The sequence below is a fragment of the Vitis riparia genome, chromosome 2 (genome assembly GCF_004353265.1).
Source record: "Vitis riparia cultivar Riparia Gloire de Montpellier isolate 1030 chromosome 2, EGFV_Vit.rip_1.0, whole genome shotgun sequence".
Taxonomy (NCBI): domain Eukaryota; kingdom Viridiplantae; phylum Streptophyta; class Magnoliopsida; order Vitales; family Vitaceae; genus Vitis; species Vitis riparia.
In genome coordinates, this window is record NC_048432.1 from 12,903,543 (window position 1) to 12,929,774 (window position 26,232).

At 40.1% G+C, this 26,232-nt stretch overlaps 2 protein-coding genes across 4 annotated transcripts; both read right to left on the minus strand.

Annotated features, from left to right (window-relative positions):
- Positions 1–810: 810 nt before the first annotated feature.
- Positions 811–13,354, minus strand: LOC117933298 (coiled-coil domain-containing protein 97). The gene is made up of 3 exons (XM_034854670.1): positions 13,056–13,354; positions 12,301–12,851; positions 811–1,244 (listed from the first exon to the last, which is right to left on the minus strand). Exons 1-3 carry the CDS (start codon positions 13,243–13,245, stop codon positions 984–986), a joined length of 1,002 nt encoding a protein of 333 aa, XP_034710561.1. The 5' UTR covers positions 13,246–13,354; the 3' UTR covers positions 811–983.
- A 412-nt stretch (positions 13,355–13,766) lies between these two features.
- Positions 13,767–26,017, minus strand: LOC117932458 (decapping nuclease DXO homolog, chloroplastic). Of its 3 annotated transcripts, XM_034853715.1 has the most exons (13): positions 25,625–26,014; positions 24,492–24,724; positions 23,974–24,039; positions 23,796–23,874; positions 23,609–23,688; positions 23,492–23,515; positions 20,081–20,205; positions 18,440–18,656; positions 18,255–18,308; positions 15,310–15,356; positions 14,904–14,988; positions 14,381–14,444; positions 13,767–14,193 (listed from the first exon to the last, which is right to left on the minus strand). In XM_034853715.1, exons 1-13 carry the CDS (start codon positions 25,953–25,955, stop codon positions 14,090–14,092), a joined length of 1,509 nt encoding a protein of 502 aa, XP_034709606.1. In that variant the 5' UTR covers positions 25,956–26,014; the 3' UTR covers positions 13,767–14,089. The 3 variants fall into 3 exon arrangements, 2 of the variants coding, with proteins under 2 accessions (XP_034709606.1, XP_034709613.1); XM_034853722.1 differs by lacking the exon at positions 23,974–24,039; XR_004654184.1 differs by lacking the exons at positions 13,767–14,193; positions 14,381–14,444 and adding an exon at positions 16,718–16,780 and having other exon boundaries at positions 14,961–14,988; positions 25,625–26,017.
- Positions 26,018–26,232: the final 215 nt, after the last annotated feature.

Below are 26,232 nucleotides of genomic sequence, written 5' to 3' on the forward strand. Positions count from 1 at the left end.
CTGTATGTATGAAAAAGATTTTTAAGGAAAGCATTTTACACCCTAAAATAAGTTTTATTTCCTACAAAAATAATTAATTAATTAATATTTTTCTAAAGAATGATTAAAATACTTGCTTTATCATTTTTATGCATTTAAAAAAAATATGACATGTTTTCTCTTACATACACTTTGATCTTTGGATTAAACTCATCTTTAGATGAGAGTTTTACCAGACAATAATGAGAATTTTTTATTTATTTCTGATTAATAATTTTTTATTTTATTTTGTTCTATTATTATTATTAATGATAGATTTTCTCTAATTTTTTTTTATAATTTGATCCCACTTGTTTATACTTTCATCCAACCATCAAGATTTCACCACACTTTTTTAACAGTTGAAATTGCAAGTTCTAGTAAATACCAAATCGCCCTAAAATTTCCTTCTAGTTGTATCTTCGTTCAAACAAAAACCAAAAGCTATAAAATCTATGAACATTTTCATTTTACCCCACACAGAAAGGCACCAAATCACCAACTGCTGTAAGCCCCTCTTTAGCTTCTTCCCCCATGGCTGAAAACCATGTCCTTCACCTTCAGCCAAACCTAGCTCCTGATGGTGGACTTGGATGCCTTGTGTTCTCTGCAGTTCTATTTGCAGCAACAACAATAATTTGTTTTTTAAAAATGAAAAATCACTAACACGCAATCATTAGGAATATGTAGTCTAGGAGTCCAACTTGGATAGGTTTCATCCTTAATCCTTGTTCCCTTGGGTCTATTCCCTCTTCCCCCAACTTGTTCTAGCAATTCTCTTAGGATAACAAATGCAGAATCAGAATCTCCAATTGGAGAATAGCAGGCATCTTTGAGAAAGTGCTGGTCACATAAGTACATGAGCAACAAATGAACTTTGGATTTGATAATTACAGAAGAGTATAACTCACCCTTTGAGAAAAAGGAGCATGTAAGGACTGGTTAATTGAAGCTACCATTATTCTTCATTCATCTTCAGCAAAGTACTTATCCTCAGCATCATAGTTCGCCTCTCTTAGCCAGTGATCATCCAAAGTTTCATCATCATCTATTTTTGAGTAGTCTAGATAATCACGATCTTCACCTGACAGAAATTTCTGATGCATAATGTGGGTGAATTGGTCCATCTGATCTTGCATTTCCACTGCAGATAGAGTTGCTTTTTGGTTAGACTCCATATCGGAGGATTGGCTGCCATTGACTAGGCCATCATGATCCATGACCACCTAAAAGAGGTAAGATAAAGACTTCAAAATATTAGAAACAACCCGCTGTTATTCTGTAGCAACTGAAACTCCCATCTGGCAGAAATATCCAAGAATACAAGAATATGAGTCATTTAGAACATCTCATAATACACCTCCAAGAAATTAATTTGAGTTCAAAAGTCATAATTTGAGAGAAGGATTCATGAACACTCACCAGACATTTAGTAGAATGAATTATTTGAATCCATGTTAGATATACTAATAGCATTTTACATTTCTTGGTGTGTACATTGTATTGCAACATACAGGAACCTACTAGAAACACCAAAGATAGTGTGCACAACTTTTTTTCCTCTCATTTTTCTATAGTTCATCCTGCATGACAAGAAACCCGAAGTTGACTAGTAGTGATTTTGTTACATGCAAAGTGAAAAATCTATGGCAATGAGTTTCATTTGTGAGTGAAAAACCAGATTGGCACAAAGAAAAGTGTTGCTGACATTTTCATAGCAAATGGTGGAAGAAATCTTGAGTGGGATGCCAAGCTAATGGAGTAGAGATTCAACCCGTGCACTCAGTTGCTGTGGAGGCCACTGCACGGTACTCAACCTTAACTGAACATTGCTAGTTGAAGCTCTAGGAGATCGGAGAGCTACCAAGAAAGATAATGTATGAATTTGTGGAGCTTCAGTCATCAAGATTACCAACCCAACCAACATTTAAATAGGCATGCAAGTAAAGTGGTGAACCATCAAGGACCGTAATAGATTGTGTGTTTGAGGCAATGAAGCACTCTCTTAGTTGTTTTCCAATGAGTATGAGAGGGTTGGTGCATGAATTGGGCGAGTTGGTTGATAGCAAATTATATATTCAGCCGAGTTGTTGATGAGGATTGGAGAGGCCTAATGACTTTTCACTATTAAGTGGAGTCAGTATGTGGAGATGCATAACAAAGGAATTAAGGCGTCAAAGTGGACAAGGAAGTGGTCATTTCTTTGGGTTCAGTCATGTTGTGCTGCCAGAGGAGATCTCTTATATATTTATGTTGAGAGACAAGTTCATTTTAATAGGAAACACTTCAACCCCGAGAAAATGGTGGAGAGACCCAAGATCCTTGACTGAAAATTGGTGAGGAAGACTTGGAATAAACGTTGAAATGAAAGTGTAGTGGTTGCCTGTGACAATAAGATCGTCCACATAAACAAGGAAGTAGATGATGGTGTTGTGCTTGGAGTGGATAAATAGTGAGGTGATGGATTTGAAACTTTGAAATTCAAATTATACAAGAAACTTACTAAGTTCTTGATACTTAGCACAAGGAACATGTTTGAAACCATAGGTAGCCTTATGAAGCCTGGAAACATGTGTAGGATGATTAGCATCAATGAATACAGGTGGTTGAAACAAGAATACCACTCCATTAAGTGACAGATGGAGAAAAACATTGTTGATGTTGAGTTAATGAATAAGTCAACCATGGGCAAGGGCAATGTAGAGAACTACACAAATTGTGGTAGGCTTCACAACTTGATTAAAAGTGTCATGATAGTAAACTCCCAAGTCTTTGATAAAATCCCTTTGCAACAAGGCGTGCTTCGTAGCAGTTAGTGCTCCCACTAGGGTGTCTTTTCATGCCAAACAGCCATTTGCAACCAAGTTTTGATTTGATGCAAGTGGAACAAGATCCCAAGTTTCATTTTGAAGTTAAGCATCAAATTCAATGGACAATGCAGCTCACCATTCAAAGTGTTTGAGAAACTGAGGTAAGTTTAAGGGTTTCAGGCATTAGGTGTTTGGTGATAATATTTAAAGTTTTAGGCTTGAAAATATTGTTTCTTTTTACCATGTTTGCATGAGGTGAATATTTTGTGATCATGGAAGTCTATAAAGCAAGGTAGGAAGGTAGAATAGAGGGTTGGCATGGGTTAGATGGATAAGAAGAAGAAGTGGATGGAGAAGTGGACAAGTTACCTTTGTTGGAGGCAACATAAGGCAAAGGGTTGAACAAGGTTGATGTTCCTATGGCAAAGGCTTGACCTGAACTTATCCATTAAAAAAAAAAAGGCCTGACCTGAACTTGGCAGAGTAGTGTGCTCAGGTTGTGAAGATGAGAAAAGAAAATGAGTAGGTTGGTCATGGAGACTATACTAATTGAAGAAAGTATCAAGTGTGAATAGGTTGATGAGAAGCAAATGGAAATGAATTTTCAACAAAGTGAACACAAACATAATTTGTGTGTGAGAATCAAGAGATTGAAAGGCACTTTGTGGTTTGAGGAATAGCCAAGAAAGATGCATGGGCAAGATTTGGTTTCAAGTGTGTGAGAGGTGTAAGGTTTTAACCAAGAATAAGACAAGCAACCAAAGACCCAAAGCTTATTGTAATTGGGTGGGATAGAAAAGAACTTTTCAAAGGGTGATTTGAGATTTAACAAGGGATTTAGGAGACAATTGATTAAATAGGATGTTGTTGGGAATGGATGAGACCAAAAATGAAGAGGAATTTATGTTTGATGCAACAGGTTAATACGGTTTCAATGATATGACAATGTTTTTATTCAAATCTCCCATTATGTTAAGATGTGTGAGGTGGAGTGCAAAAGGTGTCGAATACCCTAAGATTCAAAGAATGGTCTAAGGTTTTCATATTTCACCTTTGTCAAAATAAACGCTCACAATAGAATCTTTAATAAACTTTCGACAAGTTTGAAGCATTTGAAAATATCAAAGACGTATAATTTTTTTGTGTATTAAATATAACTAGATATATTTGGTAAAATGATCCACAAAATTACATAATATAAAATCCATCACGTGATTGAATAGAAGTTGTTCCCAAACATTAGTGTAAATAAGATCTAAAGGATGATGATTAGTAAGAGAAGAGATATGAAAAAGGAAATTTATGACTTTTATTGCATAAGCAAGAATTGCAAGAAAAATGTGAAGAAGAAGAATGCAGAAGCTTTTGGTTGGTGTTGGGAATTTTGATAGATTGATGACTAAGTTTATTATGCTATTTAGGAGTCAGAGCCTTAAGGCCAAGAAGAGCATCACAAGCTTTCCCACGATTGGATATGGGTTATGGCCACTCATAAACATCATTTTTATTTTGTCCTTGAAGCTATGGTGCTCCCATGTGAAGATCCTTGACCTAAAAATGAAAGGAAAAATTCAATGCAAGCATTTTGTGAACACAAAAAAAATTAGAAATTGAGATCAAGTTCTTTTGCATTGAAGGAATAGGGAGAACATTATGAAAGGGTAAGGTTTGGTTAGAAGACGAAATAGGAAGAGTGGTGGAACTAGCATATGTGATTGAGAGGTTTGCACCATCACCAAGAACGATATCATCATAACCACGATATCTAGAATGTTTAAGTCGGCAGTGAAATGGTGAGAGGCATTGGAATCAACAAGTGAAGGAGCGGTAGTTGGGCAAATGAGTGGTGTGATTTGTCGTGGCATTGGTAGGGCGTGAGAAAAAAGCTTGAAGAAGCATTTGACAGTGTGACCACATTTTTTTTTATAGAATTGACAATTGTTTAACTTAGGTTTTGGTGATTGGTTGCTGGAATATGGGTTTGGTTTTTTGGAGGAGAAAAAGGAGTTGTTGTGGAGTTTTGGTATTGAGGGGATTTGGAATGTTGAGTGAGGTTTGGAGTGATGGGGACGAGTTCAAGGCAAATGTTGTCCTACTAAATAAATTCTTCATGGTCCACCAATTGATCATGAAGCTCTTCAAAGGACATAGAAGAGGCTTTGGAGTGTAGAAACCACCACTTCCCTATAATCTTTCCCGATACCATTCAAGGCATCCATGACTAGATCTTCTTCGTTCAGGGTTGCATTGGAACGAGCAAGTTGGTTATATAAATCTTTGAGAGATTGCAAAAATTTTGAAATAGACTTATCTCCATGAGGTTGTTAAAGCAAGTTTTTATTTGAGATAAAGGATATGAGTTGCACAAGTTTAGGAACAATTGGCATAAAGTTGAGTTAATTTGCACCAAGCTTGTTGAGAGGCAGTCACAAATGCTATGAGTGGCATAACTGATTGATACCATGAAAGATGAGGTCATCTTAGAAAAATCAAAGGGGAATCAATAACGGGAGAATATGGTAGAGATACATCTGCATAATCTAGGAGATAATATAGCCAAAAAGCAAGACATGAAATTGAGCATGTCACACTGGGTAGTAGTTGGCAGTCAATTTCAAAGGGAGTTGAGCATTGGCATTGATGGAGATGTGGTTAGTTGGAGGATCAATAATGAAGGTGGTAAGGGAGGGCATGGTAGCAAAAGAATCAGGTACTGGTGAATCGCCCACAGTAGATCAACAATCTTAATGAGAGCAACCTAGAGGCTTTGACACCATAAAAAGAAGTCAAATGCAATAAAATGATGACTATGCTATTCATTCTCATATACAATTTTAATATATGAAGTCAGGAAAGTTGACCAGTCCTAAACTACAAGAGAGAATTACAGGATTTACAACCAAATGATGATCACAATTTATGGGGATATATTTGATAAAGCTTAAATAAGATCCACTTCTGAATAATAGGAGACAACTGGAAATTTACATTTCATATTTTAGAGAGTGTAAAAGGATTACACCTCCGCTATAAATAGCTCAATTAGAAAAAGAGATGCATGTACTAAGTGTGCATTTGGATGACTTAAAGTTCTTTTTCCACTTGTGGTGGTTACAATCATAATCAGTCCAGTCTATTGTTTATGGTTTCATAAACTACTGTGCAAACCTACCATCATGAATCAGACCAGTGCAGAAAATGACAGTCAATAGAATGGGGAGAAGTCGTTTTGTGGTGGAGTCCAAATTGTTTGAGATTGAGGTTGAGGAGTCGGGTGGAAAGTTGAAAGGATGCATATGGGAGAGATGCAGAGGCTTTGATTCTTGGGTTAGATTTGGGGAGGCTAGTCTTCGTTTTCTGTTGGAAGGCATTGAAACATGTTGTAGAGAGGCGGATGATCAAAGATGGGCTATTGAATGGTTGGAGGGAAACAGAAAGTTCAGAATGGAGCGACGGATGAACAAAGCAGGGAGATTCATCCTATGCTTGGTCCGAGATATGGAAGCAAAAAGATACAGCATCATCTTCCCTGAAGGGAAGGGTCAAGCCAGTGGATGGAATTTGTTGGCTGTAAGGTTGAGAGGGTTGGGTGTGATTCCGACAGAAGGATTAAAGCTCACCAATATGCCAGAGGCTCCGTTGAAGCCGAAGGGAGTCCTGAAGGTTCAGTGGAAGGAAAAGAGGGTGGAAACGAAATCTTATGCAGATGCTGTTAAATCGACTCCGAGAAGGGCGGGTGAGTCAGTGTGGTTAGAGGTAGGGGATAAAGGGGTGCGTGGTAGACTTGAGCATCTGAAACATTGTCTAATAGGGAGGTGGGGTTCAATCTCAGCTCTTTTTCCTGAGTTGGATTACGTTAGATTTTGGACCCGCCAAAACTGGGAGGTTAAGGGGAAGTTGTCTATTATCGGGTTGGGTAGGGGTATTATGTTGTTTGATTTCGAGCAGGCTCAAGAGGCTGAGAGAGTATTGGCCAGAGGCATAAGAAACATTAAGGAAAATTGGCTCTTCTTGGACAGATGGAATCCTGAGGTGGGATGTTCCCTTAAGGACTCCTTTGCCGCAGAGTCTTGGGTTAGGGTGGTCGGGCTCCCACTCCATCTCTGGAGCTTTGAGGTGTTTAAAAATATTGGAGATGGGTGCGGAGGATTTTTAGCAGTGGATGAAGGCACCAGGTCTATGTCTGAGTTGCAATGGGCGAGGATTTTGGTGAAGCGTGTGGATTGGGAGGTCCCTAGCTCTGTTCATATTGTTCTGGGGACGGGGTGCTTTTCCCTTCATCTATGGTGGGAATCTGCACCTTGGTTCTCGCAGGTGGTTCCGACGGGAAGTTGCTCCGGGAAGGGAGGGGTAAGGACAGGGGAAGAAGACGCTGGGTCTCATCGGGTGGCTTGTTGTGGGAGTCAAAGGAAGGGGGTGGAGCAGTTGGGGGTGTAGGTGGAGGTACAAGACGTGGCGCGTAATGGAGGAAATCCACTCTTTCACTCTGATGAGGCCTCTGCAGAAGGGACTGTTGAGAGGAGATGGGTTGATGGTTCAGCCGTCCTAGTGGGAGGGGGTAGGGAGTCCCCTCCTATTGGTATGGACATCAGTGGAAGTGGGCTGGCAGGCCCTAGCAGGAGCTGCGGCCCTTCAGCTTTGTATTGTGGGGAGGCCTAAGACTGTTGTCTTGTTAGCCGGGTGGACTTGGGCCAGGTTCCAAGGCCCATTCCCTCTTCCTTAAGTGATGGTGTATTGGGTGAGGCCTGTGGGCCTGGTCAGGCTGATGATGGGGCCTTTTATGGAAACAAGTCCTCAGTCTCGTTTCCTAGGGCTCGGGATCTGCTTCCGCCCCCCACATTCAAAGGCGCAAGTCAAGCTGAAAGAGGAGATGTTGATCCCCTAGTCGGGTTGCCGCGAGACTCATTGACGCGAGATTCCTCTCAGTTGATGGATCGGGGGCTCGTGACTGACGAAGCTCTATGCGAAGAGGCTTCCAGGTACGCTGTTCTCTGTCATATTCCTATGGGGGGTCGGGATTTCTCTTCTCCTTTTCCTTCTTCTTTCGGACGGATGCCGTTGAATGAGGGGTCCTTCGGGGTATCGGTTTCTGAGGTCAACGAAGAGGAGCAGAATCCGCTGAGTATCATCCTGGCTGACGGTAGCAATGGGGTGCTAGCCTCTAAGGGAGAGAAGCCAGTGGCTGGAGAAGGCCCGGGGGAGGAGTTTGAGGGGATGCTTCAGGATCTGGATGGGTGCCGGTGGGACGACAGTTACTTGGCGAGGTTTAGTAAATTCTTGGGCTTTTCCACGGACGGTTTTGAAGGCGAAATACTAAATCTGCTCCTAAGGACTAAGAGAAGAAGGGAGCAAAACTTGAAGAAGGGCTCGTCAGGGACCACTAAGTTTGACAGGGAATTGAAAAAACTTGAGTGGTCTATCAATTACTCTGGGGCTAGAAAGGAGAATTCTGCGGCCAGAGTTGGTGGGGATAGAATCTCGACAGTTAGATGAGGCTAAAAATCCTATCCTGGAATGTCAGAGGGGCTAATGACAAGAATAAAAGGAAGGTTATCAAGGCCCTAATCAGATCGCAAAAGGTGGATTTGGTGTGCTTGCAGGAGACCAAAATCCAAGAAATGTCCCAAGGGGTCATTCACAGTCTTGGCGTGGGAAGATTCTTAGGTTAGGGAGCTGTAAATGCAAGAGGGGCAGCTGGAGGGGTGGTGGTGTTCTGGGATAAGAGAGTGTTGGAGTTAGTAGGCCTGGAAGTGGGAATTTTCTCAATCTCGTGTCGTTTCAAGAACTGCGAGGATGGGTTTATGTGGTTTTTCACTGGGGTTTATGGTCCTACTACGAAAAGGTATAGAGAACCTTTTTGGGAAGAGTTAGGTGCAATTCGAGGTTTGTGGTCTGATCCCTGGTGCATCGGTGGGGACTTCAATGTTATTAGATTTCCCAGTGAGCGGAGTAGAGCAGGAAGACTGTTTGGCTCCATGAGAAGGTTTTCGGAGGTTCTAGATGAGTTGGCTTCAAGAGATTTGCCTCTTCAGGGGGGTCCTCATACGTGGAGTGGGGGGTTAAACGGCCAGTCCAGGTCAAGACTGGATCGTTTCCTGATTTCGGAGGAGTGGAAAATCATTTTGGTGGAGTATCTCAGTGCACTCTCCCAAGGCCTGTGTCTGACCACTCCCCAATCCTGTTAGATGGGGGTGGAGTTAGGAGAGGTCCTATTCCTTTCCGTTTTGAGAATATGTGGCTGAAGGAGGAAGGATTTAAGGAGCTTCTGAAGGGATGGTGGCAAGGTTTTAATTTCAGTGGCTCATATAGCTTTGTCCTCTCAGAAAAACTAAAGGCTTTAAAAGTTAAGCTGAAGAATTGGAATAAGGAAGTCTTTGGTAAAGTGGGGGTGAATTTGAGGATGGCTTTGGGCAAAGTTTCTTTCTGGGATGAGCAGGAGAGGCAGAGAACATTAAACGAGCAGGAGTTAGAGGCTAGAAAGGAGGCCAAGGAGGAATTTAAAAAATGGGCGATTATGGAGGAAATCTCGTGGAGGCAGAAATCAAGACAAATTTGGTTGAAGGAAGGTGATAAGAATACGGGATTCTTTCATAAGATGGCGAACTCCAACAGTAGAAGGAATTGTTTGAAAAAGATTAAAGTCGGAGGTATCTGGCTTTTAGACGATCAAGATATTCAAAGGGGAGTGGTGAGGGCCTATCAGGACCTGTTATCGGACCCTGGTGGCTGGCACCCAAGTATGAGCAGCTTGGAGTTTGATAGAATTGGTAGAGAGGAGGCTGCCACGCTGGAGGAAATGTTCTCCTTGGAAGAAGTGTATTTGGCCCTTTCGGAGCTGAACGGGGACAAGGCTCCTAGTCCGGATGGATTTCCCATTGCCTTTTGGCAGTTTTGTTGGGATTTTGTCAAAGACGAAATAATGAGATTCTTTAAGGATTTTTTTGAGAGGGGGAAATTCGTTAAAAGTCTTAACTCCACGTTTCTGGTCTTAGTCCCCAAGAAAGGTGGGGCTGAGGATTTACGTGACTACAGGCCCATTAGCCTGGTGGGTGGGTTGTACAAGATTCTCGTCAAGGTTCTAACCAATAGGCTGAAGAAAGTAGTGAGTAAGGTGGTGTCTCCTTCCCAAAATGCCTTTGTTGAAGGAAGGCAAATCCTTGACGCAGCGTTAATTGCAAACGAGGCCATAGACTCGCTGCTGAAAGGAGATGAAGCTGGTGTGTTATGCAAACTTGACCTGGAGAAGGCTTATGACCATATTAACTGGGACTTTCTGATGTCAGTGATGCAAAAGATGGGTTTTGGGGAGAAGTGGGCTGGCTGGATCAGGTGGTGCATCTCCACTGCATCCTTCTCAGTTCTGATCAACGGCTCGCCAGCGGGTTTCTTCCAGAGCACTCGAGGGTTAATGCAAGGGGACCCTATTTCCCCCTATTTATTTGTCTTAGGAATGGAGGCCTTAAGCTGCCTCATTAACAAAGCGGTTAGGGGGGGCTTTCTTTCCGGTTGCAGATTAAGGGGCAGGGGTGGAAGTGGGATTCAAGTATCTCATCTGTTATTCGCGGATGATACGCTGGTCTTTTGCAAGGATTCCCAAGACCAAATGGCTGTCCTAAGTTGGCTTTTAATGTGGTTTGAAGCCATTTTTCGTCTGAACATCAACTTGGAGAAGAGCGAAATTCTGCCGATGGGAAGAGTTGAGAGTGCTGAGGCCTTGGCTTCTGAATTAGGCTGTAAAGTGGGTTCTCTTCCTTCCACCTACTTGGGGCGGCCTCTTGGTGCTCCTCACAAATCGGTGGTTGTGTGGGATGGTGTGGAAGAAAGGATGAGGAAGAGACTTGCTTTGTGGAAGAGGCAGTTCATTTCTAAGGGGGGGAGAATCACGCTCATTCGGAGCACTTTGGCTAGCATGCCGATTTATCTTATGTCCTTGATGCGTATCCCAAGGGTTGTAAGATTAAGGCTTGAGAAAATCCAAAGGGACTTCCTTTGGGGTGGGGGTGTGTTGGAAAAGAGGCCTCACCTTGTAAAATGGGATGTGGTTCGCTCTCATAAAATGAAGTGTGGCTTGGGGATCAGAAATTTTTCTACCCTCAATAGGGCCCTGTTGTGTAAATGGAGCTAGCGCTTTGCGGCTGAAAGGGAGTCTTTTTGGAAACTTATTATCAGCATGAAGTATGGGGAAGAAGAAGGAGGGTGGATCTCTTGTGAGGTTAGGGAAGGCTATGGGGTGGGGTTGTGGAAGGAAATCAGAAAGGAAGGCGGGCTGTTGTTTAAAAACGTTTCCTTCACCGTAGGGGATGGTAGAAGGGTGAAATTTTGGAAAGACATTTGGTGTGGTAACATTCCCCTTTGTGAGGCATTTCCTTCTCTGTTTGCATTTGTGGTCTCCCAAGATGCGTGGGTAGAGGATTGTTGGGATTCTATGGGGGATGTGGGGGGATGGTCTCCTCGTTTTTCTAGATCATTTAATGACTGGGAGCTGGAGGCGATGGCGAGCCTCCTTTCGGTCCTTCAAGGTAAGAGACTCAACGTTGGGATGGAGGATAGTGTGGTGTGGAATGCTTCTAAGAATGGGATATTCTCTGTAAAATCCCTGTACAATACTCTTGATTCTGGTGGTGCAGTCATGTTTCCGTGGTGAATCATTTGGAGCCCTTACGTGCCTACTAAGGTGGGTTTTTTTTGCTTGGGAAGCTTCTTGGGGGAAGGTTCTAACCCAAGATCATCTCAAAAGGCGGGGCTGGTCTCTAGCAAACAGATGCTTCTTATGTTGTGATGATGAGGAGACAATTAACCACATCCTTATCCATTGCCCCAAGGCGAGGGTGCTGTGGAATCTTGTGTTTACGTTGTTTAGAGTTAATTGGGTCCTTCAGCTCACGGTTAAAGACATTCTCCTTGGCTGTTCCGCTTCCTTTGTAGACAAGAAGCGTGGGAAAATCTGGCGGGCAGCCCCCCTTCGTTTATTTTGGACGATGTGGAAAGAAAGAAATAGGATAGTGTTTGATAATGAGGCTTTGTCGATCCAAAGATTGAAAGCCTCCTTCATTTGTAATCTTTTCTCTTGGACAAAGTCTTGGTTAGATGGAGAGCCCCGTTCCTTATTTAGCTTTGTAGATTGGTTGGGCTCTAATTGAGGGTTGGTGAGTGTAAGCTTCTTTGTGCTTTTTGTTTCTGGGGCTTCTCGTGTATACTCCCTGTATGCTTCGGGTTGCCTTCTTGCTTCCCTCTTTTAATGAAAATTTTTCTTTGTTTATCTATCAAAAAAAAAAAATAACAAAATAGCAACACAAAGTTAAAATGGGCCATCAGATCATGAAACAGCTCATATACCACTAATTATGCTGAAGGATCTCCTTTTATTCAATGGGCTCATATGCATGAAATATTTATGCTCAGATTCTATGCAAAACAAAATCAAAATATTCAATCTCCAAGGCACAACAAAACATGGCTTAAAAAGAATTACCCTGGACGAATCTGAAACCCTACTAGCCTTTCCAGCCTGCTTTTCGTCTTCTTTTTCTTCCTCTTCTTCTTCTTCCTCCTCCTCTTCCTCTTCCTCTTCCTCTTCCTCCTCCTCCTCTTCTTCTTCGTCTTGCTGGGACCTCTCATTACCAACCCAGTCCCTCTCAGCAACGCCCAACCTCTGCTGCTCCCCTCTGATTTTTGCAACCAACATCGCTTCCTCTGACCGCCTGAGCAATGTTTCTGACCATCGCTCCCCCGGCCTTGCCATACTTCTCCCACTAGGATCCTGAAACCTCCCCACATACTCGTGATGCAAATATGGTTCTCTCTCCCTCATAGCATCCTCCGAAAAGTACTGCCCATCATAAATCAACTTATTTAGATATGCCCGTCTTCGGTTCTTCACAGACACTGACCTTGATTTTAACTCCTCTGAAGTTGGACTCATTACACTCCGGATGTGCTTCAAGTGCCAACAGACCTCATAGTCATCTTTCAAAGAATCGAACTCCCTGAGCTCATCAGAGGTCAATTGCGATCCATATCTCTCTGAATCAATCAATCAACAAAAAGGGCAAAAAAAGATAGAAAGCAGTTTGATTACTGAGAAAAACGATGAAGAGTGAAACACAAATCATGTGTTTTCTACTATCAACAATTTCCGGGGCTTAGTCGATAAAATAAAATCACAGAAGAAAATAGATTGCGTTGATGAGGAAACAAACAGGAAATTAGGGTTGGAAAAGGGCGTACCTAAGAAGACGGCGGGGTCGCGAGAGAGGAGGTCGAGGAGGATGGATTTCCGTTGTGGAGGAGTCGTGGCTGTGGCTTCCAATGCTCTTGGAAAATAAAGGTTGTCTTTACACGATAGCCTCTCCGTCATCTTCTCCATAGCTTCCTCCCTCTCCCTGCTCACACCTTTCTTCATCATCTCTCCTCCCATTTGTTTCAGTCGGTTACACTTCTATTCATACAGGACTAGCGCACGCCCGTCACGTGACCTATCGGTTTATGAAGGCTGAAGCCATTTGAAAAATTTGGATTTGGTTCTGAACTTGGGCGTGTACGATTACCATTTCTAAGCCATTATATTTGCATTCGTCAAACTCTATTTGTATCCACCTTTTAATGAAATTTTTAAAGAGACAAATGTGCATTGTTGAAAATAAATAAATAAATAAATTTAAACCTAATAAAATATTCTCTTTTATCCTTTTTAAATTTATTATAAGAGCAAAAATTTTAAAAATAAATAAAACTTTACAAAATTTAAATAATTTTTATACCAACACGTTCAGTATTCTCAATAAAAAATGGAAGAGAATTTTCTCCCTTTTTCCTCCTTACCCTGAGAATTCCAGGAGACCAGGGCTCCTCATTGCATAGATTGATGTGAAAAGTTGGAAATCCATGCTATAATTTGAGGAAACTGTTACAATGGAGAAAGCTAGGACTCCATCTAAGTGAGATACTGAGATTTATATTTTTCATTCATTAGAAGCTTAAAAAAGCAACTTTACATGGGTCAAACATGTCACTGGAAAACTGATATACAAGGGACTCCCGTTTGGGGGTGGCCAAACTAAGCCAAAAAGAAAGGGAGAGGGGGCAGCTCTTCATATTCGTAATATAATGATAGCAATTGTTCTTGTATACCAAGATTCACAACAAAAGTAAACATTCAAGCCAATTTTTCTTTCCTTAAAATAATCTAAGTCAATTATCTGAAACCCCATCTCCCCACCCCTCTTTATACTCGTTAAGTATACCAAAAACCCTCCCAAGGTCTACAATTGCTGGACATGGTTGCTAATTGCATCTGGGCATGATTGGGCCTGTAGAAGCTCTAATCGGGTGAAAGGCGGAGCAAACTGCAATATGTAGTCTTCATCTGAAACCAATAATATAACGTGTTGATTATAGTTTGATTGCCAAGAGGGAGGGAAAGGCAAGAAATATCTGAATTTTACAACTAAATGGCATTGAAATGAAGGGTCAGGTTTAAAAATTGTTTCATCCATCCTTCTACCTTCCCAGAAACTATAAATGCTGGAAGAGAAAATGCGGATTAAACTTACTCTCTTTGACTGTTCCATAGAGCCAGCATAACACCTCGTCAGCAAATGCAAGGCAAACTCCTCCCTGCCAACAAATTGTAATTCATTAGCGCCAACAAAACAGTGATATCTGATGTTTATTTGCAAAAAATTTTTACAGACTAATTGATCCTAACTTTAAACCATTATATAAGAGCTCGTGTAATGTTGTCCCCAATCTAATAACAGAATGTCATCAGCTATTATAAAAATGCAACAACGTAATTAATCAAAATGATCTATCCTTGTTTTCACAGTTCTAGGGCACGCAAGCCATAGTTTGAAGATGTGCATATGCATCTATGCATATGATTGAGGGGCTCCCCATTTTCCCAAAAAGGAATAACAAGCGAATCACCATCATATTGTTTGTTTCTTGGATGAGAAGATGGCCTTATTTTTAATGAATATAACGAACCATGAAAACCATGAAATAGAGGAGATATATGCTCCAGTGCAAGGAACCCAAGTTGGTGTGCATGAAATTTTTGCACAAAAGCATTACCTGCCAGTAGTTCTTCATTTTTACTCTTTGTGTTATGTCTTTGGTTCTTAGTCTCTCCGTGCGGACAAGTCGACCCCCATCATCCCTGCAGTATAGACAACATGACATAATTGGATACACTTGGGGAAAGGTAAGATAATACCCACAGACAACCGTCCAGCTGCATGGAGCTTAACATGACATGCATGAGAGTGAGTGAGAAGGGGAGAAAGAAAGAGCAAGAGAATTAACACATTTTTTTCTCCTCCTAAAATACAAACTACTTTGTAGCCCAATTCTCTTTCTCCCCTTAACTTTGGATCTAAAGGCAAGTGATAGTCAAATCACAAAGGCAACATTCATCTTGCATTCAAAACAATATAGTCCTCAAGCAGAAACAGGCAGATGAAGTAGCAAAGGGATTTACCTAAATCCAATGACAATATAGGGTACACCTGCTAAGAATGACTGGATCTGCAATGAGAATGGATAAACACATTCAATAATGACCCATTTATGAGATTAAAATTCATTCACACAGCAACCCTATCAACAAGGGTTAAATTAACTGGAAATGAGAAGGATGCAAATTCCGATGATACAATTTCTACAAATAGAAGATGCCAGGGAGAAACATCATCTCAGCTCAACAAAGCCTTGAATTCAAACAGTTTGGTATGGGCTGCATGATTTTTACATCAATCACCTCCATTTAGGGGGAACATTAAATTATATAACACCCAGTAAATTGATGGGGCAAAAAAGACTTTTTTTAGCAAGCAAAATAAGGAGCTCTCAGCATGCAAATGATGATTCTGCTTTGATATTCATGAATAGGAAGGGCAATTGGGCTATTACGGGCTTCAGTCACATTACTTCATCTGAACAATGATGAAACTTCATGCAGTTAGGATAGAGATACAGCCAGTCATCATATTACTACCAGTAAATTTGAAAGCAAAAGCATGTTTCTCACAAAACTGTGGTTAAAATTTAGACTTAAAATACCCTTGTAAAACCTTTCCAGAGCAAAATAAAGTACTGCTTAGACGATTCCATCTTTCAATGTGGACTCAACTCAAAAGGATTTCCTATTGACACCATGTTTGATGAGTTAAAAATATGGTTGTAGGACAGCATATCCCTCAGAATGGCTTTATGAACAGAAAAGAATCTAACCACCTGAGTGGACGAATAAAATGCATTTTATGCCCACGCTAATCAGAACTAAAGCTTTTTTATTTTTTATTTTTTATTTCTTGATAGACAAGAACCCAAAACAAGCAATTGTTAACACAAGTGCCACTCTTGGAAGAATCCCATGCACATAATTTTACTCCCTGAAACCACAGTAAAGGCCTTACAAATTCTGATTTAATATTTTTTTGATAGGCAAACAAAAATATCATTAACAGTGCCTTAGCAATAAAGGGAGAACCAAAGTACTAATATTATAATTTTCAAGAAGCTAGAAAGTGGTAAAGAAAAAAAAAATGGTTAGAATTGTTTGTGATTTCAAGAAATTAGCTTTTCCTGCAAACAAGTTAGCAACAGCACTACAGATTTGTTTTTGTTTTTCCTTTTTATAGGGGATTTCAGCAAATAAGTAGAGAGAGTACCAGAAAAAATGGTAATTCAACTGATATTCATCCACAATAGAAACTCAAACTTCAAACAACCAGTAATAGGATGGATTTGTATAAAAGGAACAAATGCTACGCACTAGCTCCCTCAAAGTTTAAAGAACGACAGCTGAAATTTCTTATCAGAATCAACTTCAAAATGAAGCAGGGAATCTAAAGCACAGTTCTGTGCAGGACTAGGGATTGAAATACCTCTACTGCTGATAAATTGGTCCTCAGTCATTAGAGACTTGTTTCGAAACAATTTGAGCAAACCTAAAAAATGAAAACAAACGATCCTAAAGATCCTTCAAAAGCATGTCATTTGATTATAAAATAATTAGTTGAGACTTCATTTATCCTTGCTAACACATAGTGAGGCAGATGGTGGCTAACATGGATTTTTTTTATAGACAAGCAAAAATATTATTAACAGGGCCTAGCAAAAAAAGTGCACCAAAGTACAAAAGACTCATATAAAGAATGCCTAAAGCCAAAAAACAAGTAAACAAAAAATAACACCCTCCCCTTAGTGAGAACCTAGCCCATCCACAAAATCTACCATAGATACTGACATCCGATTAATGAAATTGCATGTTCCACCATTTATCTTGGAATTATATGGGGAGCACCTTATATTTTTAGGTCTCATAAAAAAGCAAACCTCAGGAAATTGATTTGTTGGACATAGGGGGATAGTATTGGCACCTTAAGCTAATGTTGGTAGGCCCTCATATAAAGAATGCCTAAAGCCAAAAAACAAGTAAACAAAAAATAACACCCTCCCCTTAGTGAGAACCTAGCCCATCCACAAAATCTACCATAGATACTAACATCCGATTAATGAAATTGCATGTTCCACCATTTATCTTGGAATTATATGGGGAGCACCTTATATTTTTAGGTCTCATAAAAAAGCAAACCTCAGGAAATTGATTTGTTGGTCATAGAGGGATAGTGTTGGCACCTTAAGCTAAAGTTGGTAGGCCCTTCATTGGCTAGAGCATGTATAATTTAGGCAAATTCAGGGAGGAGAATTCCCTTCTTCTATTTATGAGAGGGAGAATTCTTGGTATGAAGTCTCTCTTTGAATCTTTTAGTAGAACCGATGCAGAGAAATTTATATTTATAGAAGGCATGGATTACATAGCTTCTTAGGAGGTTTTTTTGTGTTGTCAGCCTCCTTGGATTCCATCCAAACTGTAGACCGGAGGGTTGTGTTTATTACCAATACGGCCCATCAGTTCAAACTACAGGCACAGAGGGTAAATCATCTCAGAATCCATTATTGGGCAGCTGTCGAACTTTCATAATTTTTTTTTCTCTAATTTTGGATTATTGGTACTTCCAGAGTTAATGCTGGGCCACTTTAATCGCAGGAGATTCTGGATGCCTGAATGTATTCCTCACAAATTTGAGGCCCCACTTTTCACCTTTTATGGGGCATTTGGAAAGAGCATAACTGAAGGACTTTCAAGCATTCTTCTTCCAAGATGAAAAGCTAGATCTTGCAATCCCAGTTTCTTGGAGCTTTGCTTTAAGAGTTAAAAAGAATCTGTCTTTGACTTGTTAAGACATTTGATGCTTAGCAAGGTACAAATGGAAACAGGTCAAACAACTTTGCATGCCAATAAACAAGCACTCTGAAAGAAAAACACATTTCTGAATGTGCAAATAGGATTAAAATAATAAGTAGTATTGAATGAAAGGAAACATATAAACCATAGCTAAGATAGGAATAAAAATATACCCAAAATTTTAGCAGTTTCTCCCTCTCATATCTTTCCTCAGTATGATAGTCCAGCTGTGAACAGTAGAAGAAAAATTAAGAAGCTAGAAAAGAGAAGGTAATAAATAGGTTGAGACATTGACAAGCGCCAGAACAAACCAAAAGTAATCACAGAATAATGGAATAACAAAGATAAACATGTTGACCTCACGACTTGTCTTTAACTCCACATAGAACCTTCTTCCATCATCAGTTGAATCACAGCAATCCATTTCAGCACCCATCAAAATCCGATGAGCCCCTAATTTGGTCTTAATCACAGAACAATATTCGGCATTCGCATCAATATGGTGTATCCCTTCTCCATCAGCTCTTCTTGGATCTTCAGTGGCAAGGCTCTCAAAACAGTATCCCCAATAACATCTAATTTTAATAAGAAAGTTCAAAGGTATGAATGAATTATGATAATGATTTTTGATAAGTAAATAAAGAGTGTATTAAAAAGCACCAGAAAAGTGCTACAAAGTATACAGGGAGTATACAATGGGTGCCTAAGGCACCTCCAAAAAACAAAGAAAAACACCAAAAACAGCACCCCTCAACAAGACCCTATCCAATCCACAAAATCTACAACCGAAGAAGGGCTAGGTGCTATAAACAAATTGGACCATGCCCAAAGATTACCGAAAAATATTGATCTTGCCATAAATATCAAGACTGACTTGTCTGTACAAATTCGCCAGAAAGACCAAAAGGAAATGATGCTCACACATCAATACATTTCCAAAAATTCGAATTAATGAGCTGGAGTCCAAGAAAGTAATATTTTATAACTACTAGTAAATCTGGTATTGTAAACCTCTAATAAATAGCAATGACAAACAGTACGGAATTATCATTGGCTATTTTCCTTCCTATCTTTCTCCCTAACTTTTTGCTATTTCAATCCCAATCCATAAATAGAGCTTCTTCTCCCCCATCTTTCTAAAAATAACCCTTAGGCCCTGTTTGATTTGCAAGATGGAGGGCTGGAAATGGAAATCCCATCTCAATTACAGTGTTCCAACTTCCCATTGTGTTATGTGCTTTGAGAATTCACATCCAATGGAAAATCATAATCAACAAAATGTGGGTTACAAAGATACATTCGCACTCCTATTGTTTATAATATTTTGAAAATGACAAGTGCACCACTTGTCTTGCTGCTTCAAATTTTATAATGTAACATGTTCCATCAACACTCGAGTAAATGACCAAAAGAGGAGAAGGCCATTGGAGAAAAAGAGGAAAGGACAGCACATGCAAGCACAACTGACCACCAGGTCAAATCCATAATCAAGTTTGTTTTTGTTGGACCACCACATATGGCTTGCTTGCTTCTGCATCTCTCATTTTTCTGCCCCTTGCTATTTCAATCTCAAGTCAATATTATTCTAGTATTGGTTTTGTTCTAGATGGGCAGAGGTGGCCAAGTTACTCAAGTGCTTTAAGATGTTACCTCAACTAAATATCAAGTCAGTCTCTCTAAAAGTTTATTTAAATTTCAATTGACAAGAAATTCATCTGAAGACAAATATAAATCATGGTTTTAAACATTTTTATTACTTATAAATCTCTAATTGCATCCACTCAATAATAAAGGCAATAAACAGTTTCTCACCTCATTCTTGGTGTTTAAAACTTTGAAAGGATTGTTGATTTGACTAAACTCTTAACCAATCATTAGGTTTTTAAAATTTGAAATTTTAAAAGGTGAGAGACCAACTCAACACTCTCCCTATTGGCTTTAAGCTAAAAAACAAACGCATCAATATGTTTACCAAAATAAGATAAGAAAAATCTAGTACCTCCGACGATCCAAGTCACTTTGTGGTCTTTCTGGTAGTTTATGCACATCAAGATACACAACTCCATTCCTTTTATGCACCCCCATTTCCCATGCCTCATGCCTGATATAAGCAGTAGCCAGTATCTGCAGGAAAAAGTGATGCAACCAGTTGAAATACTTTCAATCTAAACCAATAGGCTCCCAGGTTGAATACCAGATAGACATCTAGTTGATAAGGAAAAAAATATAAGTTGCAAAATATTCTGCTCTACTTAGATGAAAAAATAAATAAAAGGACAGACATTTCCAGTTATAAAATGTATTTTACAATGTTCCATATACAATTTTTTTTTTTTTTTTTGATAAGTAAACAAGATATGCATTAGAAAAGGCTAAACGCCACAAAGCATACAGGAAGTATACAAGACGGCTACAGCCTCAAAAAGAGAAAAAGGACCAAAAAGAACTACCTCCCCTCAAGTGGAAGCTATCCACTCCAAGAAACCTATAAGGGAGAAAGACTCCTCACCTAAATACACTTTGACCCAATTCCATAAGTTATAGACAAAAGAATTCTTTAATCTCTGAATATTCAACGCACCCCCCCTAAAGGCTAACCTATTCCTCTCCTTCCAGACCGTCCAAAAAATACACAACGGAATGGATTTCCAAATCTTTTTCCTTTTCTTCCCTACAAATGAGCCCCTCTAGGAGACTAAAGTCTCCTTTACAGTTTCTGGAAGGACCCACTTAATATCTATCAACCCAAAAATAATATCCCAAAGGACTCTAGTCACTATACAGTGTAAAAGAATATGATTTACATTCTCTTCTTCACAACCACACAAAAAACAACAATTTGGAAGTTGCACCCCTCTTATCTGGAGCCTATCCAGAGTGAGCACCTTCTCCCACGTAGCCTCCCAAGCAAAAAAGCAGACTTTAGTTGGCACCCTATCCACCCATATTCTCTTTGCGGGAAACACTGTATCATTAGGCTTGTCCAACAACCTGTAAGCTTCTTTAACCCTGAAAAGACCATTTCTTCCTTGCCTCCATTTAACAGAGTCATCCTCCAGGGAAGGCCTATGACCCCTCAAAGTATGGAGCAAATCACCAACCATATCCATCTCCCAGTCATTGAAGTCCCTCACAAAAACAAGATTCCAATCTCCTTGGCCCGAATCTTGGTCCCACATCTCCTCAATCGTGGCGTCTCTATGCACAGCAAGGACAAAAAGATGGTTGAAGCATTGGGACAACGGAGTGTCAGTGCACCAACTATCTTTCCAAAATTTGATTTTGGAACCCTTCCCAACTAGAAAAGCCAAATTCTCCCAACACCATTCAGATTCTTTCATAATCTCCTTCCAGACCCCTACTCCAGCCGCCCCATTAGCCTTCTTAGACCTCCAGCCATATTCCTCTTGCCCATATTTCGTAGAAATCATTTGTTTCCAAAGGTTATCCTTTTCACAAGCAAACCTCCAAGTCCACTTGCCCAGCAGGGCTCTATTCAGAGTGGCTATTCTCCTTAATCCTAGCCCTCCATTGTGTTTTTCTGTATAGACCACATCCCATTTAACTAGATGAACTTTTCCCTCCAAGTTTCCACCCCCCCATAGGAAATCTCTTTGGGTTTTCTCCACTCTTTTAGCAACGGACTTGGGCATTCGGAAGATAGACATTTGGTAAATTGGCATACTAGCCAAGGCACTTTTTATGAGAGTGATCCTTCCCCCTTTGGAGATGTACTGTCTTTTCTAAAGCGCTAGTCTCCTCCTGACCCTCTCTTCCACTCCATCCCACATAGAAGAAGCCCTATTGGGGACCCCTAAAGGGAGACCCAAATAGTGGGAGGGCAAAGATCCCACCCTGCACCCTAGCTCAGCTGTCAGCTCAAGAATCTCCTCCACTTCTCCAACTGGGATGATTTCGCTTTTGGCTAGATTAATTCGAAGACCCGAAGCCGCTTCAAACCAAAAGAGAATCCAGCTTAGATAAGAAACTTGCTCTTTGTTCGCCTCACAAAACACAATTGTATCATCAGCAAAAAATAGGTGGGAGATATTCAATGAATTTCTACTACCGCCCCGAATGTTGCACCCTGATAGATATCCCCCCTCCACCGCTCTCCTGATCAGAACGTCCAGAATCTCCATTCCCATAACAAAGAGGTAAGGGGATAGAGGATCCCCTTGACGAAGCCCTCTAGTGCTAGGGAAAAACCCAGCTGGCACTCCATTAACAAGAATAGAGAATTTAGCAGAAGACACACAGCTCCACATCCATCCCACCCACTTGGTCCCAAAGCCCATTTTTTGAAGGACCTTCATTAAGAAATTCCAATTGATGCTGTCATACGTTTTTTCTATATCCAATTTGCAAATAATGCCCTTTTCTTTTCTCTTCTGCCACGAATCTATCACCTCATTAGCAATTAAGGACGCATCCAGAATTTGTCTTCCCATTACAAAGGCATTCTGAGCGCTAGAGACCACCTTACCAATCATTTTTTTGAGCCTATTAGCTAAGACTTTAGCCAAAAGTTTATAGAGCCCCCCCAACAGGCTAATAGGTCTAAAGTCTCCCAGATCCTCCGCCCCGCTTTTCTTAGGTATCAACACCAAAAAAGTATTGTTGAGGCTCCTAACAAAGGAATTATGCTCATGAAATTCTTTAAACATCTCCATGATCTCCTCTTTGGTAAAATTCCATGCGTTTTGCCAAAAGGCTACAGTAAAACCATCCAGGCCTGGGGCTTTATCCCCATTCATCTCAATCAACGCCGAGTGAATCTCAATCTCTGCAAATGGGATTTCCAGACTCTCTGCTTCTTGCTGGCTGATGCAACCCACCTAAATGCTACCAATATCCGCCTGCCAAACCATATCTTCAGAAAGCATCTGCTGAAACGAATTCACAACTCCTTCTCTCACCTCCTGCTCCTCTACCAGCCACTCCCCATTAACCTTAATTCTGCCCATAGCGTTGTTTCTTCGGTGAGCACTTGTCATTCTATGGAAAAACCCCGTGTTTCTATCCTCCTCCCTTAACCAAATCTCCCTTGAGTGCTGTCTCCAATGGGCTTCCTCCAATAGGACCCATTTCTTAAAGGAGTCTTTAGCTTCCTTTTTTAAATCAGCTTCCTCCACAGTCAAATTTCTCTCGCTTTCCACCCGATCCCAAAAGTCTACTTGTTCCATATACAATAGTTATCTCCAAAAAACAGAAACTCTAGAACCCATAAAGGAACTGGTACACGGTTTGGACAGCCTTATCATACAATTTGATCTAGGCTAGGAAACACAGCTAGTTCTAAGACTTTAAAAACCTTGTTTGAAGAAGATGAAACAAGGAAATAATCTATTTAAATTACTGAAGAGAATTTGAATAATAGTTAAGTTCATATAAAGAAATTAGCAATTACCTTATTCAGGTTGTTACGGAAAGTCTGGAAAAAAGAAGAAAAAGGTTGAAATTAGTAATGTCAACAAAAGCATTAATTGGACACATGAAAAAGCAAGAAGCATCAGGGACCTCATACCACAAAATGAATATTTCCAAGTGGGATGTTTCTGTTTCTGATAGCAGCCAGAAGGTCACCAAAACCCTCAGAACCCAAATCTGGTTTAGGGAGGAAAAAAGGAACACATAATTGACATCTTTAGTTTTACAAGTGTCACATCAAAATTTGTCAAAATGATTATTGTGATTTTTCCAACAAAGTGCACCTTTTTTCTCGATAAAAGTATCATAACCTTCATTGAGATCAGCTCCAACATCTTCAGTAATAAGACGCTTAAAAAGTCGCTGATAAGATAGGGTGAAAAATGATGTAACATTCAGAATATAGTCCATGAAGGAATAAATGGAAAAACCTACTGAGTGAACAGGCTGTGAAAAGCTTACTAAGCTGCGGTCATCAAAGCAGACATCTCCACCTTCTACACGACTATAGCAAGCAAGTTCACATGGCTATTGAATTAAATTGGACATTACACCATAAAAAGTAATGAGATAATTAAATTACAAGGTAACCATCAGGCAATCATGAGAATAGTTGAACAACAGCCTACTGAGCACCAACACAGATGGAACACATGCAAAGTGTTGGAAACATCTCAAATTCACATCACAAAGAGATTATTTGACTGAAAATAAACCAAATAAGACAATTAAACTCTCTAAATAACCTTAGTGTGCAGTTTTTTGTCTCCTAAATATATATATGTGTGTGTATTAGAAATTAAAATGACAGGTATTGAAAGAAATGCTACAACACCTAAAAAGCTAGAGCCTTGATTGATCTAGATCAGCGCCATACAATGGTGAGACATGAATCCCTCACTTTGTAGCATTACTTATACAGTTTGTACATCCATGGTGAAAAGCACTTGATGGATCGATAAATTGATAAAATGTCTTACCTCTTGAAATGCAATGCATTTTCTTGACAATGTTTCTTCACTCTTTGAAAGCTTTAGTTCAGAAACAAAACGTTCATCATGTCGGTTATTAAACTTAGAGCCATAACCATAGTTATGCCTCTGAGGATAAGGTCCAGGTCGAGGAAGAATTCCCGCTCCTCTATCATTTTGCCATCTACCACGCCCAAAACCGCCTCTATTTTGGTTGTTATTATTACGAATGGTGGGCAAAACTGCAAAACACAAAAAATACTTCAAGAAAATGAAACCAACGATTCACTGGTAATTCCTTCACATAACTGACTAATGCAAGGAAGATTAAATAATTAGGAGGACTCTCAAGCTGACGTATTGAAGTTACGGATCAGAATTGATGGAAAAACAACATTGCACATGATAAAAATGCCTCCATATGATAACTAATTCCAGGAGGATTATTAATTGGAATACAACAAAAAACATGATATATTTAAGTTACCCTGCTATTGCTTCCAAGATGAAGCAAAACAATATCTACATGCAAGAAGATAGGGTTCTGTGCAGCATGTTTCTAAAATTTAATTGCTTAAGATACAATCTCCATCAATCGGATCAAAGTTCAAACTTCTTCATTATTTCATGAACCGTTCCGAATTCAAGGAAATTCCTTGGTGAAAGGACATCTGCGATGACGACCCTATAATTCTGGCTGTAATTCTTCATTTGCACCACTAAGCTGTTTCTAAATACCATATGCACCGCCGGTAAATGGGATATAATTTAAGGTCAGAAAAAAAAAAAGGTGGTTTCTCATTAATCATGATGATTCATTGTCAAAAGCTCCCAGCAATTAGAGCATCAATTTTCCAAGTAGCCACTGGAATTTATTTTTTTATAAAAAAGGACAAGAATCTAGGGTTTTGAGAAAAATGAAATGGGTAATGCTTCAAAATCAATAAGTCAAACTGAAGCCAGCAATCAAAATGCCTTAAGCTTTAAACACTAAGTGATGAAAAGAAAAGAAACAAAAAAATCACCTGAAACCCACGCTAGGATTTTGAGAGAAATCATAATGGAATGTTTTGAAATGCATATACAACTAGTTTTAGCAATCAAACCAAATAGAAAATGAATGAGACGTGAAAGGAAATTACCTGGAACCGGATAAGGGCTAATAGCTAGGGTTTTGCAGTAATCTTCATTATCAGAGCCAAACAGATCCTTCTCATCACTATCAGAGCCAAAGAGATCTCTCTCCTCGTACCCATGAGTCCTCTTGTCCACTTCTTCGCCGTTATCTTCTCCTTCGCTGCTGCTTCCGCTTGCGCTTGCGCTGCCGCTGCCACTGCCGGCGCTGCTGGTCTCGCCGCCGTCGCTGCCGTTGGACGAAGATCTTGATGAAGAGGAAGACGACGACGACGATGATGACGATTGGCGGGCTCCATCTCCTCCGAAGTTGTCCACGTCTTGCTCCGAGAAATCCATTTTCCCTAGCAGAAAATCCCTGTTTGGATTGTGGGAAATTTTGTACCAAATGACTTGGGTGCTTGGAGCTCGAGCTTATATGTATACTGGGTCAGTGGAAGATGACTCGGAATAATGACTCGGTTTGGGTCTGGTGAGTCGGGGCCAAGTAAGTGAAGTAACCTAGGTGAGTGGACTCCAGGGTTAACATTTACATTTTCTTTTTTCTCTTTAATTCAAACAAGCTCTAGAATTATTTTCTTCTTCAAAGATAGAGATAATGAAAATAAATTGAAAA

Bases quoted from the DNA above. Each gene is read 5' to 3' on its own strand.
- LOC117933298 (XM_034854670.1), bottom strand. From the start codon at position 13,245: ATGGGAGGAGAGATGATGAAGAAAGGTGTGAGCAGGGAGAGGGAGGAA. The intron at 12,852-13,055 runs GTACGCCCTTTT...TGATTGATTCAG, and splicing joins CGACCCCGCCGTCTTCTTAG to AGAGATATGGATCGCAATTG. The intron at 1,245-12,300 runs GTAATTCTTTTT...TACCTCTTTTAG, and splicing joins GGGTTTCAGATTCGTCCAGG to GTGGTCATGGATCATGATGG.
- LOC117932458 (XM_034853715.1), bottom strand. From the start codon at position 25,955: ATGGATTTCTCGGAGCAAGACGTGGACAACTTCGGAGGAGATGGAGCC. The intron at 23,875-23,973 runs GTAAGCTTTTCA...CTATCTTATCAG, and splicing joins GCTTTGATGACCGCAGCTTA to CGACTTTTTAAGCGTCTTAT. The intron at 15,357-18,254 runs GTATATTTTTAT...TTCTCATTGCAG, and splicing joins AGAAACTGCTAAAATTTTGG to ATCCAGTCATTCTTAGCAGG.